Genomic DNA, 19,940 nt, shown 5'->3' with positions numbered 1-19,940 from the left:
ACAGTAGAAATTAAATTATATATTTAATAAAGAAAGTAAATTTAGTTTCTACTGCACACATATTGTCAAATTCATACCGTTACTATCAACAATTTGAAATGTATACTCACATAAGTTTCATTAACTGTATCAAATCGATCGGCGCATATCCTTTGACAAAGTATGCGCAAGCGTTGGATAAATACAGCGCATCGAATCCTCGATTCAGTTGCATGCGCGATTTTGTTGTGACTGCACGATGGCAGATGATCTTATAAAAATCGAAAAGAAATTCGGTAATCTTTCCGAGTACAGTATACAATTCAATCGATGGATATTGAAACCGATAGGTGCATGGCCAGCCTCACTTTATAAGTCAAGAATCGAAAAAATTGTTTCAAAAATTTTAATTGTCATCTGTTGGATCTCTTCGTTATTCACGTTAATTCCGGGTGTGCTTCACATTTTCTTAGAAAAAGAAAATATTTACGTGAAATTGAAATTTCTAGGTCCTCTGACCCACTGGTTAGTTGGAGGATTCAATTATGCTGTGTTATTGCTATGTAAAGATGATATACATTATTGCATAAAACAAATATGCGCCGATTGGAACATTATTACAGAAAAGCAAGATCAACAAGTGATGTTAAAAAACGCGAAAATTGGTCGCTACGTCGCAGTTTTCTGTACAGTTTTCTTACAAGGTGGCGTCTTTTGTACTTGTCTTGCATTGGGAGCATTCAAAGAAACTATTAAAGTCGACAACGAGACTGTGAACATATACAACTTACCTTGTCCAGCTTATAATATGCCAGTTGATACAAATCCAACACACGATATTATATTGGGTACGCAATTATTGTCCGCATTTATATGTAGTTCGAGCACCGCTGGCGCTTTTAGTTTTGTTGCTGTATGTGCAAGCCATGCTCTTGGTCAGTTGAATCTGATGATGATATGGATCAATGAGTATGTTAATCGGTCAATGGAATTAAATAATAATGCCTATATTAACAAAATAGGTATAATCATCGAACATCATTTGAGAATTCTAAGGTAATTGTTTTTGCATTTTTTCTTATTGTTTTTAAAGAATTTCTCTATTTATTTTTTACAGTTTCATAGCACGTATTGAACATGTGATGAGTCCAATATGTTTCATGGAAATGATTAAATGTATGGTGGGAATATGCATGCCTATATATTATATTCTTACGGTAAATGAATTAAAATGTGTGTGTACGATAATTCTATAGGTCTATTAAGTAAATGCAAAATTTTTTTAATGAATTATGATAAAATAGTAAAAGAATATTTTTCAATATTTTCTATATTTCCATAGCCATCATAATTATTTAGTTTACTACTAATAATGAAAATTTATAATTTTTCAATCTATGGAACAACAATATATATGATAAAATGCAATTTTTTATTCATTTTACACTGAAATAATAGAAAAAATTATTCGATTAATTTGAACAAGATAAATATAAGGATAATTTTGTCGAATTAAAATTATTTATGTTTTCGTAGGAATGGTCTGAACATAATGTTCAAAATCTGACAGTATATGTTATGATAATTATATCTATGACTTATAATATTTTTTTAGTATGTTATATCGGTGAAATTATAACAGAAGAGGTAATTTATATATTTTAATAAATAATTAGTTAAATAATTCAATCACTTACCGAATAATCAAATTTTTCATAGTGTAAGAAAATCGGTGACATAGTTTACATGACAAATTGGTACGAATTATCTGATAAAAATATTCTTAATTTGATGATGATCATTAAACGATCTAGTATGAATATAAATATGACTGCTGGAAAGATGACTAATATGTCAGTTCTTACATTTGGTAAGGTATGTTTCCATAATTCTTTTACTGAAAAAAAAATTTTTATGCAATTTATAAAAAAATTTATGGAATAATTTGCCATTCCAGATAGTAAAATCAGTTTTCGCTTACTTAAATGTGTTACGTCAAATTACAATGATGTAAACATGTACTCAAGATATACTTAGATATTAAACTTCATAATTTTTTAGTTTAAATAAATTTATGTGAAATTAAAAATTCAACAAATATTTTTTTTATTTATATTTATACAGAATTAATTTTCTTTTTAATTTTCAATTTTTAAATTAAATTTTTTTATAAAATAATAACTATAAATAAGTAAATATTTCTAAAGATATAATTGAATACTTACACTTCACTATATATACCTTACCTCTTCACTATATATATATGTATATATATGTATATATTCTATGAATTGAATCAACTGGTGGTTGAGGAAGAGACTTCAACTGCACTAGCAATGTACGGATTGAATTTCTTGTGATAAAATGATATATTTACGATTTCAAAATATTCCATATAGCATATCACATTCTAGATCATATTTCAAATGTTTAAAATAATTTTAATTTTTTATGAATTTATTGCTGATTTATTCTTTATTTATTTAATTCTTCATTGGTCCATAGTACGGTGCATATTACCCAATTCATTTCAGCTACTGTCGACAACTTGAAATGTACCTATACTGTTAACATATTCACTATGATTGAAAAAACAACTGACTAGACGAATCGATCGATGCGCATCCTTTGCGCAAGCGTTGGAGAACATAGTTCGACAAACCAATTCTCGATTCAGTTGTCTCCGCGACTTTGTCAAGGAAATCAGGGAGAGAACGTGATGACAAACGACATTAATGTGGCTAAACAGAAATTTGATAATCTCAGCGAATACAGTATAAAACTGAGTAGATGGTATTTAAAACCATTAGGCGCATGGCCTGCCTCATCTTCTACCACAAAGATGGAGAGAATCATATCGCAAATTTTGATTGTAATTTGTTGGTGCATAATATTATTTACGATAATACCTGGTATACTTTACATACTTTTTGTAAAACAAGATATCTATGTAAAATTGAAAATATTCGGTCCTTTGTCTCATTGGTGTGTCGATGGGTTCAATTATGCCATATTATTGCTACGTAAAAATGACATACTTCATTGCATAGAACATTTACGAGCCGATTGGAAATTGATAACAAGAACGCAAGATCAACAAGTGATGCTGAGGAATGCAAAAATCGGCCGTTATATTGCAGCTTTCTGCGCAATTTTTATGCAAATTGTCATTTTCTTTACGTGTTTCATATTCGGAATATTCAAACGATCCATACATGTTGATAATAAAACCGTGGAATTATACAGCTTACCTTGTCCTGCTTATAAGATTCCATTTGATACCGATCCAAGGATTCATGATATCATGCTTGGTACTCAGTTTCTATCAGCATTTGTCGTGAGTTCAAGTGCCAGCGCCTCTTTCACTCTTGCAACCATCTTTACATGCCATGTTCTTGGTCAGTTGAACATAATGATGACATGGGTTAACGAATTCGTGGATCGCCTGCAAAAAGAGAATAAGGATAATCATATCAACAAAATAGGTGTAATCGTCGAACATCATCTGAGAATCCTGAGGTAATATATATATATTAATATATTCGTTTTGATATTTTTTTCACAAATTTTTCTAATTGTGCATTGATCGCAGTCTCGTAGCACGTATCGAACGTATAATGTGTCCAATATACTTCGTGGAATTGTTGAAATGTATGATGGGTATGTGCATGCCTAGTTATTACTTTCTTGCGGTAGGCAAAATTTATTAAAATATATATATGACGATTTTATAGATCGATCAAAAATAATTTAAATAATTTCTAATTGAAACAGTGAATATTTTATTTATTATGTATTAAATTTGGATATGTATTTTTGAAAATTCGTTTTTTCTCTGTCGATCTATAATTGTTAATTATTTATTTCTATATTGAAAATAATTCATCTAATCATTTTGACAAATATGAGAAACTTATACAAAAATATACATGATAATCTTAGTTCCATTAACATTCCATAACATTTGAAATTAAAAAGAAATCAAATAAAATAAAATAATAAAAATAAAATTTAATTTAATTTTATAAAAATTTTTGTTAATAATCATAAAATTTTATCAGGATTTAATTTAATAAAAATATTATAATAGTTAAAATTAATAAAAATAATATAATAATAAAAAATAATATATTATTAATAGTAAAAATAATATAAAAATAATATACATAGTTATTAGTATAGTTTTGTACAGGTTTCTCTTTCTTTTTGCACTATAATAAATTCTATTAAAATCACAAATTAAAAAAAATAATAATAATAATGAATAATTTATCTAAATAATATAGATATGATATATTTAATTGAAAATAAATTTTTATTTTTTCTTAGGAATGGTCTGAACGCAATATTCAAAATTTGACTATGTATGTTATGGTAGCTTTATCTATGTCTTTCAATATTTTATTGGTATGTTGTATCGGTGAAATATTAAAAGAACAGGTAATGAGTATACGATAATATGATATCTTAAACATAATTAATTCATTATTCGCCGAATTACTGACAGTGCAAAAAGGTCGGAGACATGGTTTATATGACGAATTGGTATCAGTTACCTGACAAAGATATACTTAATTTAATTATGATTATTTCACGATCTAGTGTGGAAGTTAAAATAACTGCCGGAAAGATAATCACCATGTCAATATATACATTCGGTAATGTACGTTCGTAATTTTTTTCATTTTTATAAAAAAAATAATATTGATTTTCAAAAAGAATTATAAGGTAATTTACAATTCCAGATAGTAAAAACAGTTTTCGCATATTTAAATATGCTGCGTCAAACAACAATGATGTAAATTGCATACATAGACATTGAAAATACATATATTTAGACAATAAAATTTATTAGTTATGAATATAAAATTAAAAAATTTAAAAAAAATAATTCTTTTATTTTTTACTTGCATGTTCCATAAATAAAAATAATGAAATAATGAAATGGTTTTTGTAAAGCAATGATTTAATTTCAAATCTTGATGATTCTTCTTCTTCTCTTGATGAAAAAATTATAATGATAATATGACGATTCAATGTTTCAAATTTATCTATTAATTTCAAAAATGCAATATATTATTTAACCATATATATACAATAATTAATAATATTAATTATTATACTAGAATTCATATTATTAGAAATTCATATAAATTAGAAGTTTGCTTCTGGAAGCGATACATATCAATAAATAAAGGGGAATTGTTTTTTCAATTTTTTGTCCAAAGACAAATTGTAAGCTTTGCATAAAAGTAACAAATTGGGCAAAGAAATATAGATTTGATTGATTAATTTCTATAAATTTAATATAATAAAATTCATAAAAATAAGCATGTATATGGATCGAAAATCACAAGATATATAATCATATAAGATCATACATCAATGAATAATAGAGGAAAATACTTATTATCCACCATAAATCAATTTATCATCTTTATATAGAAAATAGATATATCAAATTTACTCAAAAAAAGATTATTCAGAAAGAAGAACGAATTATCATTGAAAATATAGTGCATAATCATTCAGTTATCTTTTGATTGACTCTTATCCCAATATATCCTCAAATATTATGCAACTTTGTATATATGATCAAAAACTATGATCAAAAATATTTTTTTTGCATTAAGAAAGATAACAATTTATTTTCACTTAATGAATTTTTGATCGATAATATATAATATCATATTTCTAAGTTATTTTTCATATATTCATGAATTTTATCTCTTTGCAAAAACATTTCATTTAATATCCATCGCTCCATATGTGTGCACGTTATGCGAATCATGCGATTACTATCAACAAAAATACACATGTAACCAAGCATATATATTGATCGATACATATCATTTGTAAAAATATGCGCAGATATATTGTGTAAAATTACGATACCTCCACGCAATTGTTTTCACGGCTTTATTGAGAGAATACCGTCACCATGTCGGACGATCTCGTGATGAAAAAAAAATTCGATAGTCTAAGTGAATACAGCACACAACTAAATCGATTGTTCTTGAAGCCAATAGCATAGCTTCTTTCGCCTTCTATTAAGAATGAAAAATTTTCGAAAAGAATCGTTTCGAAAATTTTAATTTTCACTTGTTGGCTTGTTACTTCATTCATATTCTTCATTACATTCTTTGTTACTTCATTCATTATAATCTCAAATATATTTCACATCATGTTCAAAAAAAAATCTATTCAGAATTAAAATCGCTCAGTCCTCTGACTCACTGGTGTGTTTGAAGAATTCAATTACGCTTTGCTTCTATATAAAGATGATACTACATTTATCATTGTATAGAGCACATACGAAACAATTGAAAATCCATCAGAATGAAAAATCAACAAGTGATATTGATGAACGCAAAAGTTGATCGTTACATTACTTGCTTCTGTGCACTCTTCATGCAAGATAGTGTTTTCTATACTTACATTATATTAAGGACTTTTAAATAGACCAAGAGATTAGGCAACATGATCATGGCCGTGTATACTTTATCTTGCTCTATCTATAAAATTTCATTTAATATCAAATAATAATGTCATCCTTGGTACTCAATTTCTATTAGGATTCATCATGAACTCGAATACCACGCTTTCAGCCTTGCTTTCAGTCTTTGCCATCCATGCGAATGTTAAATATGATAACATGGATTATTGAATTTCATCAATTAAGGAGATTGTAAGAATAAAAAAACCAGTTCTAAAAGTAATCATTGTCGTAATCATTGAAGATCATCTGAAAGTTTTAAAATAACATTATATTTCAATATCTTTTCGCACTTTTTTTATTGAATATAGCACATATTAAACATTTAATTAAATATGCTTCGTGGAAATGTTCAAATGTTGGAAATGTGTCTAGTTATTATATCCTTATAAGATATGAAAAAACTTATAAGATACATATAAAAAACATGCATAAAGATTTTAAATCTATCGATTAAAAAAAAATTTTTAGAAATTATTAAAATAAAATAATAAAAACAAATTTTTAATTTATGTCCAACTATCGAATTATAATTATCATAATAATTAATGAAATCATATATTTTATTTATTAATCAATGAATATATAAAATATTTATTATATTTGAACATTTAAATTAAAAATTCACTTCATAGAATATAATTGTTTTTTTTTTTTATATTCTCTTATATATTCTTTTTTTATTTTTTTTTATATTCAAAATAATTTATCAAATTATAAGTTAATAAATATTTCTCTTATTTTAATTAATATTTTATAAAATACATTATTTTTTAATTTTTTATATAATTTTATATAATTTATTTCATAAATAAGCAATAGCAAAGGAAGATTAATTGTAATTTATCTTATTAGTCTAATTGAAAAATATTTATTTTTTTTTACGAATGAGCATAATATTCAAAATTTAATTATGTTATAATATTGATTATGTTATATCTATAACTTTTAATATATTTTTAATATGTTATATAGATGGAATATTTTTGGAACAGGTTATGAAAATATAATATTACATATAATCTTACATGTAATTAATTAAATCGTACATGTAATTCATATAATCAAACTTACCGAATTCTTGACAGTGTAAAAAATCGGTAACAGTTTACATGACAAACTGGTATCAATTGCCTGATAAAAATATTTTTCATTTATTATATTATGATTATTTTACGATCTAGTATGGAAGTTAAAATAACCGAAAGATTATCATGTTCGTGTATATTTTCAATAATGTATGTTCTCTTAATTCTCTGCAAAAAAAAAAAATATTCAATAAGATTCATGGAATGATTTGCGATTCTAGATCCAATAAAAACTGTTTTTGCATATTAAATATGTTATGTCAAATGACAATGATATAAACAATGCATATATTGAAAATATATTTATTTAATAAATTTCATTTTTCAAGAACAAAACTACGAAAATTATTCGAAAATTTTTAATTTTATTTATAAATCTAATCACTTTATTTATTGTTCCACATGTTTATCTCATTCCTTTAAAAATATACCAAACGAAATATTAAGAATCATTCACATATTACTGTAAAACCAAAGTATTCAATTGTTCTGACTATAAGTTAACCAAAGCAATATGTGATTCCTATCACATGCTATCGATTACGAAGAAAAAGTTTCATTCAATCTTGCGCTTGCGTCCCTTGAATCATTTTTTTCAGAGTTGTTCTCTGATACATCGACGACTTCAGTTAGTGCTATGCGCCGCAAGTGTCAGCATGCGATCTACAAGTGATATTGACGATCTTCCACTAAATGATCATTATGAAAGCGATATATATTATACATTTCAATTCTGCCATTGGATTTTAAAACCATTAGGCATCCATTATTTCATCTGCAGCCAAACGAACAAATTCGAAAGAATTTTATCCGTGGTTCTAATCGTGATCTGCTTTTTCATAATACAATTCGTCATCGTGCCGTTCGGTTATTATATTCTATTCTATGAGAAGGATATGAATATGAAAATCAAATTTTTAGGACCGTTAACATTTTGTTTAAGTGCGCTATTCAAATATGGTTATCTTAGCATAAAAAGTTCAGAGCTTGGTCATTGCATAAAACATGTGGAAAAAGATTGGAAGATGTTGCAAAATGAGGATCATCGTGTCATCATGTCACGATATGTAATCATGGGCAGAAATTTAATCACATTATGCGCAGCTTTTATGTACACTGGTGGTTTATTTTATCACACCATTATGCCATTACTTTCGAAGAGAAAAATTGAGAATTTTACAATTAGACCACTTACCTATCCTGGTTATGAGGCATTTTTCAACATTCAAAAGAGTCCCACATATGAAATTATATATTGTATGCACTGTATTTATGTTATCGTCGTAGGTAATATCACGATGGCCGCGTACAGTTTAACAGCAATCTTCATCACTCATGCCTGCGGACAGATTAAGATACAAACGTTACGATTGGAGAACTTGAAGAACGAAAAGAAAGTGTTAGAAACAGGTATCGAGAGTCATCTGGCGGTTATTATCAGCAATCATGTGGAAATTTTAAGGTAAGATGGTTAATATCATGATTATAAGTACATCGTGGTTACGGATATTCATGTATTTTTGAGAAATTTAAATATAAAAATATAAATTTAAATATAAAATATACAAAGAAGTATGAATTTGCATAAATATTCATTGTATTATTTTGCTTATTTATTACAAATAATAAATTATATTATACATATATATAAAATATATATAAAATACAATATAGATGTGTTAAAGTAATAATTGTGGAATTGCAGATTTGCGAAAAATGTTGAAACAACATTACGTGAATTATTTTTAGTAGAAGTGATAGTGTCAACTTTATTAATGTGTTTGCTTGAATATTACTGCATGGTGGTAAAAATGACAAATTATTTAATATTGAATAATGAATTGATATTTAAACAAAAAAATGATTATTATACAAAATTATTATACAAAAAATAATTACAAATTGATATATTTTAGGAATGGGAGACCAGCGATTCAGCTGCAATATTAACATACGTCGTTCTCTTATTTTCTTTCACTTTCAATATATTAATATTTTGTTACGTAGGAGAACTTCTTCTTGAGCAGGTACTTTTAAAAAATAAATTTTCGAGATTCGATTCATTCACAAGTTTGTTTACCTTATCATTCATTCGATTTTTTAACATAGAGAAGATTATTTAGTCATTGGCATAATAGACATGAATGTGATAGCAGGGTAGTGAAATCGCGACTGCTTTGTATGAAATAGAATGGTACAATTTACCTGGAAGAAAAGCTCGTGATATTATTTTATTGCTCATTATATCGAAATACCCGCCCAAACTTACAGCTGGCAAAATATTTATTCTATCGATGAATACTTTTAGCGTTGTAAGTGATCCAGAATTTAATCTGTGAATATCTATTTATATGTAAAATCTTGAACGAATAATAACATCTTTTATTCGTAGGTTTTAAAATCATCATTAGTTTACATGAACATGTTGCGAACGATCACTGAACTGTGATCATTATTCCCAAAATGTTAAAAATGAAATATTGTATCTTGATATAATTCAATATTCTGGACTTGATCTGAAAATTGTTGAAACAATTATAATTATTTTAATATTATAAAATATAAATCTATTAACATAAATACCGATTTTAAACAGAGTTTAAATATTAGAAGATTAAATAAAGAAATCTCTTAAATATTACTTAAATAAATTTAAATAAATAATTTTTTTTTGTTTTTTTATATCTTATTATATAAATTAGAAAAAAAATAGTCTTGATCTTATATCGCTGCATGAATTTATTTCTCCGCATTACGCCTTTATTCTAAATCCATCTTCCCTTCAACAATATAGAACCAAATAAAAAGATAAACACTCATTAGTAATCGAATATTGTCCCCTTACATTAAGCATGCACGTGCTGAAGTTCATACTATACATTCATAGAAACAATACGCGCTTGCGTTCTAACAATATCGTGTTGAAAGTTTCTACGTTGTCGACCAGTCGACAGTGAGCACTGGAACTGTCACTATGCTTAATCGGTCATACAATAATAGTCAGTTAAAAAATATTCATTACGAGAACGACATACATTACACTTTACAGATGTGTCAATGGTTATTGAAACCTATCGGAGTGTGGCCTTTCGTTTACGATCGAACTAGCAGACTTGAGCAGCTTATTTCCATTGTTCTAATGGCTACGTGCTTCTCCAGTTTGTTATTCATCATCCTACCATCCGGTCATCATATTTTCTTCGTAGAAAAAGATATGCACCTCAAAGTAAAATTGCTCGGTCCAGTTGGATTCTGTTTATCATCCACAATTAAATATTGTTATCTTGGTGTGAAAGGTGTATTTTTTGAACAATGTATCAAACATGTTGAAAAAGATTGGAAAATGGTACAAGATCCAAGTTATCGAATAATCATGTTAAAATATGCTACTATCAGCAGAAAACTCATAATTATGTGTGCCGTTTTTTTATATACTGGTGGAATGTCATATCATACTGTAATGCAATTTTTGTCAAAAGAGAAAGTTAATAATAATTACACATTTAAACCATTGACTTATTTAGGCTATGATCCATTTTTCGATACTCAATCTAGTCCTACATACGAAATCGTATTCTGCATGCATTGTTTCGCCGCCATGATCATGTATAGCGTCACAACGGTTGCATATAGTTTAGCGGCGATTTTTGTCACTCATATCTGTGGACAAATTCAAATACAAACAACAAGATTACAGAATTTAGTAGAAAACAAGAACAGAAAGAATGACTGTGATCCTTTTGCTCTTATTGTTCATGATCATGTAGAAATTTTAAGGTAAGAAATATCAAATAAAAGTTGCTCATAGACAAATGTGATAAGAATTTTATATGCTTTACAATATAGATCGTTATAAAAGCCAATACGTGGAAATTTTAGATTTTCGAAAAATGTAGAAGAAGCTTTACGTGAGATATGTTTGGCAGAAATTATTGAATCTACAATAATTATGTGTTTGCTTGAATATTATTGTATGACAGTAAGCAATAAACTCAATATATACTTAAGAACTATTATTTATTTAATTAGAAAAAAAATATTATTTAAGTATATCTTTTAGGAATGGCAAAATAACGATGCAATTGCAATATTAACCTATTTTACTTTGTTGATTTCTTTTACATTTAACATATTTATATTTTGCTATATAGGCGAAATTCTTTCTGAACAGGTAATTACAAAAGTATTTTACTTACGTATTTTATGTGATAAAAAGTATTTTTAATGATTCTTATTAGTGTAGCCAAATTGGTACAATTTCTTATGAAATTAATTGGTACAAATTACCTGCTAAAAAAGCTCATGATCTTATTCTACTGATTTCCATATCGCAATATCCTCCAAAACTTACAGCTGGAAAAATAATTGATTTATCTTTCAACACATTTAGCTCTGTAAGTTTTTATTTTTTTTTTAACAATTTCAATATTTTCTGAAGTATAAAACTAAAATTTTACATTTAACAATTTTTAGGTAGTAAAAACATCGGTAATTTATTTGAATTTACTTCGAACAGTTACGGATTAATAACAGAATTATTAAAATTAATATAATAAAATATATTAAAATTATACTTTTTATTATTGTCATCATAAAAATATAGTATTGTATTGTATATTTCAAAAAATATGTATGCAAATATCCTTTTTTAACTAAAATTGATTTTGAATTTTATTTAATTATCTATTGTATTTCGATATTTTAGTTTAAATTTGGAATAATAGCAGTTTTAATATCAAATATATCGTATACATACATAGAATTATTATATATTATTATATATATATATAAATAAGTTTATATATATATATATATATATATAAAATAAATCAAAAAATATATCACAAAAAAAATATATATATATATATAAACTTATTTATCTATTACATTATCTATATTAGATTTATTATTTTGAAACTTATATCGCAAACTTTTATTATTTTTTGTGATATATTTTTCTCAATATATATAAATAATTTTATAGATAAAATTTTATAAATAATTAAACATTTAATTAAAATTTATTTATATAAAATTTACTTATTAAAAAACAATACAATGTAATTTTAAATTAAATTATAATTTTATAAATTACTACTATATTTTTATAATAAGATATTAATTAATTGCATAAAATATATTAAAACAATAACAATATATTAAAACATTTGAAGAATAACATAATATCAAGTATGTATACTTTAAATATTTTTTAAAAAAATATTAATAGTACGTTATATATAACATAATATAAAATTATTATTAGAGAAATATATAGAATAGAAACACTTACAATAAAATATTGAAAAATGAATCCAACTACATGATAAGATCTTCCCTCACATACAGAATCTCTTCAATGAATGTGGAAACCTGTAAATGATAAAAAAAGATGATATTGATTAAACTATTCGCGAAATGCATGCACATTATGAAGTTTATAGTATACATTCATAAAAACGCAGAAATGCGCTTGCGTTCAATATCAGATAGAAAGTTTCTAGTTTGCTGATCAGTCGACAGTAAGCACTTCAGCTGTCAGTATGCATGATCGATCACACGACAATATTAACGGTCAGTTGAAAAATAATCATTACAAAAGTGATATACATTACACATTACAAATGTGTCAATGGTTGTTGAAACCGATTGGAGTGTGGCCTCTCATTTACAATCGAACCAGCAAATTCGAGCAATTGATTTCTATTATTCTAATAGGCATGTGCTTCTCTAGCCTATTATTCATCATTTTACCATCCGGTCATCATATCCTTTTCGTAGAGAAAAATTTGCATATGAAAGTGAAAGCATTCGGCCCAGCTGGATTTTGTTTATCATCCACAATTAAATATTGCTACCTTGGCCTAAAAGGATCCTCGTTTGAAAGATGCATCGAACATATGAAAAGAGATTGGATGATGGTGCAAGATTCAAATCATCGAACGATCATGCTAAAATATGCAACGATTAGCAGAAAACTTATCACCATGTGTGCCGTCTTTTTATATACAGGAGGAATGTCATATCATACAATAATGCAATTTTTATCGAAAGGAAGGAATAAGGACAATTATACAATCAGACCATTACCTTATATTGGTTACGATCCATTTTTTGATACACAGTCTAGTCCTACATATGAAATTGTGTATTGTATACATTGCTTCACAGCAATGATCATGTATAGTGTTTCAACGGTTGCATACAGTTTAGCAACGATCTTTGTTACACATATATGCGGACAAATTCAGGTACAAATAGCAAGATTACAAGATTTGGTCGAGAACAAGAAAAAGAGGAAATATGAAGATTGTGATCCTTTTGCTCTTATTGTGCACGACCATGTAGAAGTATTAAGGTAAGAATCAAATATTATTAATTTAAATAAACACATATGATAAAAATCCTTAAAAATTAAAATACATACGAAAAGGAACTTTAAAAAAGCAAATATGTGAAAATTATAGATTTTCAAATAATATAGAAGAAGCTTTACGAGAGATATGCTTTACAGAAATTATAGAGTGTACGATAGATATGTGTATGCTTGAATATTATTGCATAATGGTAAGCAATAAAATTAAATTATATATAAGTTAAAGATTAATTATAAATTTATTATTTTAGGAATGGTCAATAGGCGATACAATTACGCTTTTAACTTTTTTTACCTTATTGATTTCTTTCACATTTAATATATTTATATTCTGCTATATAGGTGAAATTCTGACCGAGCAGGTAATTATAAGAATTTCGTTTATTTTAATATTTTCTATTTTATTAAGCAAAATCAATAATTATTATTAGTGTAGTCAAATTGGTACAGCTTCCTATGAAATCGATTGGTTTAAATTATCACCTAAGGAAGCTTATAATCTTATTTTACTAATCTCCATATCACAGCATCCACCAAAATTAACAGCGGGAAAAATAATCGAATTGTCTTTGAACACATTTAGTACTGTAAGTTTCTCTTCTTCAAACATTTTTAGAAATAAGTAATAAAATATTTTATGGAATTGTTTTTAGGTAGCAAAAACGTCAGTAGTTTATTTGAATTTGCTTCGAACAGTCACAAACTGGTAATAAAACTTATAATTTTTACTTTTTACTATCATCAAAAACATTATTTTATTATTAAAAAAATATTTTTACAGATATTCTTCTATATTCTTTTTCAAGTAAAATTGGATCTGAATTTAAACTTTTCTTTAATTTTCCAACATTCAAAATTTACTTTTGAAATAATTAAAAAAATAGCTTATATCAATATAAGCTATTTATTACAAATGCATTTTAAAATTCATTTACTATTTAAATATACTTATTCTGCACTATTATTTTGTAATATTTTCATCGTGTTTTCATTAATAATTAAACATATGAAAATTATTTATACAAAATTTACTAAAAAATAGTGCAATATAATATATTTTTTTATTACAAAATAATAATTATTTGCACAATATATAAATAACAATTAAAATAAATTTAAGGAGCAACACAATATCAAGTATATATTATTAATTATTTTTTAAAAACAATTATTACTTTATTTAAATATTTTTTAAACATAAATCCAATCAAATAATATAGTTTCAATCTTTCTTCCACATAATCGTTCTTACACATAATACAATCTCATCAATGAACATAGAACTTATAAATGATAAAAAAAAAAACGATAATGGTTATTGATAGATGTCATCCTATATTATTCGTGAATATGCACGCGAAAGTTCATATACATTCATAAAAACAGAAACATGCGCTTGCGTCCTAACAATATCGCGAAGAAAGTTTTTAACCTGCCGATCAGTCGACAGTAAACACTTCAACTGTCACTATGCATGATCGATCACTCCACAATATTGAAAGTCAGTTAAAAAATAATTATTATAAGAGTGATATACATTACACATTACAAATGTGTCAATGGTTATTGAAACTAATCGGAGTGTGGCCTCTCATTTCCAATCAAACTAAGAAATTCGAACAGCTCGTTTCGATCATTCTAATGACTATGTGCTTCTCCAGTCTGTTATTTATCATCTTACCATCTGGTCATCATTATTTTTTTATAGAGAAAAATTTGAATATGAAAGTGAAAGCTCTTGGACCAGTTAGTTTCTGTATATCATCCACAATTAAATATTGCTACCTTGCCTTAAAAGGATCCTCATTTGAAAGATGTATTGAACATATGAAAAGAGATTGGATGATGGTGCAGGATCCAAATCATCGAACGATTATGTTAAAATATGCGACGATTAGTAGAAGACTTATTACCATATGTGCTGTTTTTTTATATTCAGGAGGAATGTCGTATCATACTGTAATGCAATTTTTATCGAAAGGAAAGAATAAGGATAATCACACGATCAGACCATTACCTTACATTGGCTACGATCCATTTTTCGATACACAGTCTAGTCCTACATATGAAATTGTATATTGTATACATTGCTTTACAGCGATGATCATGTATAGTATTTCAACGGTTGCATATAGTTTGGCAGCAATCTTTGTTACACATATTTGTGGACAGATTCAGGTACAAATAGCAAGATTACAAGATTTGGTCGAAAACAAGGAAAAGAGGAAATATGAAAATTGTGATCCTTTTGTTCTTATCGTGCACGATCATGTGGAAATTTTAAGGTAAGAATCGAATATGTTTTTGAATAAACGAATAATATTTAAAATTAGAATGTGACAAAGAATTTTAAGGAATGTGTAAAAATTATAGATTTTCGAATAATATAGAAGAAGCTTTAAGAGAGATATGTTTTACGGAAATCGTAGAATGCACATTAAATATGTGTATGCTCGAATATTATTGTTTAATTGTAAGTAATTAAATGAAATTATATTAAAATTAAAAAAGTCTAATTATAAAAATTTTACTCTATTTTTCAGGAATGGTCAGCAGGTGATACAATTACACTTTTAACTTTTTTTACTTTATTGACTTCTTTCACATTTAACATATTTATATTCTGCTATATAGGTGAAATTCTGACTGAGCAGGTAATTATAAATATTTCCTTTATTTTAATATTTTATATTTTATTAAAAAAAAAAAGTCAATAATCATTATTAGTGTAGTCAAATTGGTACAGTTTCCTATGAAATCGATTGGTATAAATTATCATCTAAGGAAGCTTATGATCTTATTTTATTAATCTCCATATCGCAATATCCACCAAAATTAACAGCAGGAAAAATAATCGAATTGTCTTTGAATACATTTAGCTCTGTAAGTTTTGATTTTTCAAACATTTTTAAAAACATTTTTAAATTGAAATTTTATACTGAATCGTTTTTAGGTAGCAAAAACATCAGTAGTTTATTTGAATTTGCTTCGAACAGTTACAGACTGGTAATGAAATTTATTTTTTATAATTATTATCACAGGATTATATCATTATATTTTTATATTTTATTTTCACAGATATTTTTTAATGAAGAATCAAGTACTAGGTATTTGTATTAATTATAATATATATAATTTAAATTCCATAGTTTATTAAATGTTAGAAAAACACTGAATATATAATTTCTAAATATTTCTCTTAAGAGTTGAAATTAAATTTTTAATATTTTCTTTTCATTAATTATTATTTCAAAAAAAGATTAATCTATTTTTTTATGAGATGAAGAAAATATGTAAGCGTAGAAATTAATTATTTCACAAATTTTTACAGCATTAAAAAATATTTTTGAATCACATAAAAATAAATATTTCATATATATATATTAAATCTACATACACACATTTTAAATATTTTTTTATCACAAATTAATATATCACTTATCATTTCAAAATTTAATCGATTACTAATGTATAATATTAGTTTTCAATCTATCCTTTTCACCATTTTTGAACATAAAATTTTATAAAACAGTATATATTATATAAAACGAACTCATAGCCTCCACTATAATTACAGTCTTTTATTTCTATTTACTTCTTTTAATAAGTATCGATCGACAATTGTAGTAACAGAAGCACGCACGCATATTAGCGAGCATAAGCTCAACAGCAACTGTCACCAGACAATCACAAACAGTCGCTTTCTTACTGTCTAGCAACATGCACTTCTCTGTTCGAAATTTAATCAATAAACCGCGAAATCCTAATTATGAAAAAGATATAACTTATGTGACGAAACATAACAAATGGGTTCTGATTTCTATTGGAATTTGGCCAACAGTATTAAAAGATATCGGTAAAATTTTACCAAAAATCGTGATTGGAATTAATAATTTAATGTGTTTCTTCATCCTGATTCAAAGTGCATTGCATATCATATTAGAGCAGGAGGATACATTGCTAAGACTGAAGTTTTTTGGTTTAATTTTTTTCTCTTTTATGTCATTGATGAAATATTGGGCTCTAACAATACGCAAACCGGAAATTGAACATTGCATCGAACAAGTGCAATTAGATTGGAAACAAGTTAATTAAAACATATATTTATTAAAGATTTTTATTTCACGTGTATTTAAATATATCAATACACGGATAGTAAATAAAATTGAACTTCCACATAATTAACATATAGTTAATATAAATATCTGTATTTTTATTATAATTGTGTTATATATATTAATAATAAACATTATTTTTTTATGTCATAATATATTTTATATACTATATTTATTATATTCTTAAATTTCATGAAATATATGTTTTACATATATTTTTATATATTCCGTGTATAGGCGTATTTTAATACACGTTTACAACACGTTATATTATTATAATATTTTTGACATTTAATAGAATTATTATTATTATTTATATATGATGCCTAATATTCATATGTGAGTTATCTATAAATAAAAACTTTTTTTTAATAAAATTTACCATCTAACAGGTAAATATGGAAAATGATCGCGAACTTATGTTAAAATACGGTATAGTTGGTCGAAATTTGACCATTTATAGTATTTTATTCATGTACATCAGTGGTATTATGTACATTTCTATTATGCAGTATGCGATGAGATTGCAGATTAATGATGATAATCAAACGAATAAAGTGTTGATTTATCCTGCATATAGTAACAGTATTCAAAAAAGTCCTATTTATGAAATAATATATGGTATTCAATGTATTTGTGGATATGTTCTCGATAGTGTAACATCTGGTGCTTGTGGCTTGGCCGCACTTTTCGTAACCCATGCCTGTGGACAAATCGACGTCATTATATCTCGATTGGATGACATAGTTGCTGGACAATTTTACAAGAAAAATTCAAATCCAAACATACGACTGATAGAAATTATTAAACATCACATAAAAATTTTAAAGTAAAAATATAAAAGTGATGTAAGTCATTATTTATCGTTCATGAAAACTTATCATATATTATTGTAGATTTTCAGCTGTGGTTGAAAAAGTACTGCAAGAAGTGTTCTTTTTAGAATTTATTAGTTCCACTTTTGTAATATGCTTGCTTGAATATTATTGCATTACGGTACGTTTTTGTTTTTTTCTATTTTGATTTCATATCATATCATATTTTTATATTTATACAGGATTGGGAGCAAAATAATATAATTAGTCTGACATCGTATGCATTACTATTAATATCATTGACATTTAATATGTTCTTATTATGCTATATTGGTGATCTTCTAATACAAAAGGTACTTTTTATTTTTATAATTGTAAGAATGTTCACTGAGCCATCTTTGGTAAGAAAATATTTTAACAACCACATTTCTTTTTTCTTTACAATATAATTTTTTTTTCTACACAATCTCACAATCTAGATAAATTATGCAAAAATTATTAAAGCTCACTTCTAGAATTCACAATCTTAAATTATCATTTATTTCTTTTTCATTAGCTTTAAATACTCGATTCACTCATATATTTTAAAAATTTAAAATTTAATTAATTGCAAGAAATATTCACGTTTTTCTTCTAAAACAAAAAATTTTGTATATCAATGTATATAAAAATATATTAATAAATATGTTACTTGCATCACAGAGTGCTAACGTCGGAATAGCCGTGTTCATGATTGACTGGTATCATTTACCAACTAAAACGATTCAAAATCTTATTTTGATCATGGCAATGTCGAATAGTCCGGCGAAACTTAGTGTTGGTAGTTGATTTATCTTTGTCTACTTTTGGAAATGTACGTTTATACTGATACATTAATTATATGAATGTGATGGTGATATAAATGAATATTATACAATTAGAACTCTGTTTGTCAGCAATTACATTTCGCAGGTTTTAAAAACAACATTCGTATATTTAAATTTTCTTCAGACTGCTGTTATGCAATAATCTTAAAAATGTTTTTATAATTGTTTTCAACTATAAAATATTAAATAATTAATAAAGAAATAT

At 25.9% G+C, this 19,940-nt stretch overlaps 5 protein-coding genes, 2 long non-coding RNA genes and 1 pseudogene across 14 annotated transcripts; 6 read left to right on the top strand and 2 right to left on the bottom strand.

Annotated features, from left to right (window-relative positions):
- The first annotated feature begins 116 nt into the window (after positions 1-116).
- Positions 117-2,071, top strand: LOC122720545 (odorant receptor 22c-like). Of its 2 annotated transcripts, XM_043947326.1 has the most exons (5): positions 117-1,035; positions 1,097-1,196; positions 1,516-1,626; positions 1,699-1,854; positions 1,937-2,071. In XM_043947326.1, exons 1-5 carry the CDS (start codon positions 239-241, stop codon positions 1,991-1,993), a joined length of 1,221 nt encoding a protein of 406 aa, XP_043803261.1. In that variant the 5' UTR covers positions 117-238; the 3' UTR covers positions 1,994-2,071. The 2 variants fall into 2 exon arrangements, with proteins under 2 accessions (XP_043803261.1, XP_043803260.1); XM_043947325.1 differs by having other exon boundaries at positions 1,699-1,978.
- Positions 317-2,363, bottom strand: LOC122720568. Its single transcript, XR_006347780.1, has 4 exons — positions 2,226-2,363; positions 1,677-1,876; positions 771-925; positions 317-447 (listed from the first exon to the last, which is right to left on the bottom strand). It is a non-coding gene; the product is annotated as an uncharacterized LOC122720568 (long non-coding RNA).
- Positions 2,364-2,592: 229 nt separating this feature from the next.
- LOC122720563 lies at positions 2,593-4,781 on the top strand. The gene is made up of 5 exons (XM_043947347.1): positions 2,593-3,498; positions 3,572-3,671; positions 4,309-4,419; positions 4,487-4,642; positions 4,725-4,781. The coding sequence occupies exons 1-5, from the start codon at positions 2,597-2,599 to the stop codon at positions 4,779-4,781; spliced, it is 1,326 nt and encodes a 441-aa protein (XP_043803282.1). The 5' UTR covers positions 2,593-2,596.
- LOC122720566 lies at positions 3,298-8,870 on the bottom strand. Of its 2 annotated transcripts, XR_006347778.1 has the most exons (5): positions 8,759-8,870; positions 7,550-7,731; positions 6,577-6,724; positions 6,418-6,494; positions 3,298-3,424 (listed from the first exon to the last, which is right to left on the bottom strand). It is a non-coding gene; the product is annotated as an uncharacterized LOC122720566 (long non-coding RNA). The 2 variants fall into 2 exon arrangements; XR_006347777.1 differs by having other exon boundaries at positions 6,418-6,724.
- LOC122720547 (odorant receptor 4-like) lies at positions 8,220-12,118 on the top strand. 4 transcript variants are annotated; one of them, XM_043947328.1, is made up of 6 exons: positions 8,961-9,025; positions 10,613-11,340; positions 11,443-11,542; positions 11,624-11,734; positions 11,802-11,957; positions 12,037-12,118. In XM_043947328.1, the coding sequence occupies exons 2-6, from the start codon at positions 10,613-10,615 to the stop codon at positions 12,088-12,090; spliced, it is 1,149 nt and encodes a 382-aa protein (XP_043803263.1). In that variant the 5' UTR covers positions 8,961-9,025; the 3' UTR covers positions 12,091-12,118. The 4 variants fall into 4 exon arrangements, 2 of the variants coding, with proteins under 2 accessions (XP_043803263.1, XP_043803262.1); XR_006347775.1 differs by lacking the exon at positions 8,961-9,025 and having other exon boundaries at positions 10,523-11,340; positions 11,807-11,957; XM_043947327.1 differs by lacking the exon at positions 8,961-9,025 and having other exon boundaries at positions 10,523-11,340.
- Positions 12,119-12,872: 754 nt separating this feature from the next.
- LOC122720556 (odorant receptor 43a-like) lies at positions 12,873-14,649 on the top strand. The gene is made up of 5 exons (XM_043947339.1): positions 12,873-13,921; positions 14,031-14,130; positions 14,191-14,301; positions 14,371-14,526; positions 14,593-14,649. The coding sequence occupies exons 1-5, from the start codon at positions 13,107-13,109 to the stop codon at positions 14,647-14,649; spliced, it is 1,239 nt and encodes a 412-aa protein (XP_043803274.1). The 5' UTR covers positions 12,873-13,106.
- A 487-nt stretch (positions 14,650-15,136) lies between these two features.
- Positions 15,137-19,519, top strand: LOC122720542 (odorant receptor 4-like). 3 transcript variants are annotated; one of them, XM_043947319.1, is made up of 7 exons: positions 15,137-16,224; positions 16,313-16,412; positions 16,483-16,593; positions 16,667-16,822; positions 16,893-16,945; positions 17,018-17,046; positions 18,710-18,818. In XM_043947319.1, coding segments are annotated over exons 1-6 (1,236 nt in total). In that variant the 5' UTR covers positions 15,137-15,409; the 3' UTR covers positions 17,019-17,046; positions 18,710-18,818. The 3 variants fall into 3 exon arrangements, with proteins under 3 accessions (XP_043803254.1, XP_043803252.1, XP_043803253.1); XM_043947317.1 differs by having other exon boundaries at positions 16,667-16,945; positions 18,710-19,519; XM_043947318.1 differs by lacking the exons at positions 17,018-17,046; positions 18,710-18,818 and having other exon boundaries at positions 16,893-16,949.
- LOC122720609 lies at positions 19,022-19,877 on the top strand (annotated as a pseudogene).
- The last annotated feature ends 63 nt before the right edge of the window (positions 19,878-19,940 follow it).

This window comes from Apis laboriosa, unplaced genomic scaffold, assembly GCF_014066325.1.
Source record: "Apis laboriosa isolate Shangri-la unplaced genomic scaffold, ASM1406632v1 scaffold12_cov154, whole genome shotgun sequence".
NCBI lineage: Eukaryota > Metazoa > Arthropoda > Insecta > Hymenoptera > Apidae > Apis > Apis laboriosa.
Note: the sequence above shows the minus strand (reverse complement) of the source record. Positions and strands in the feature narration are given on the sequence as shown.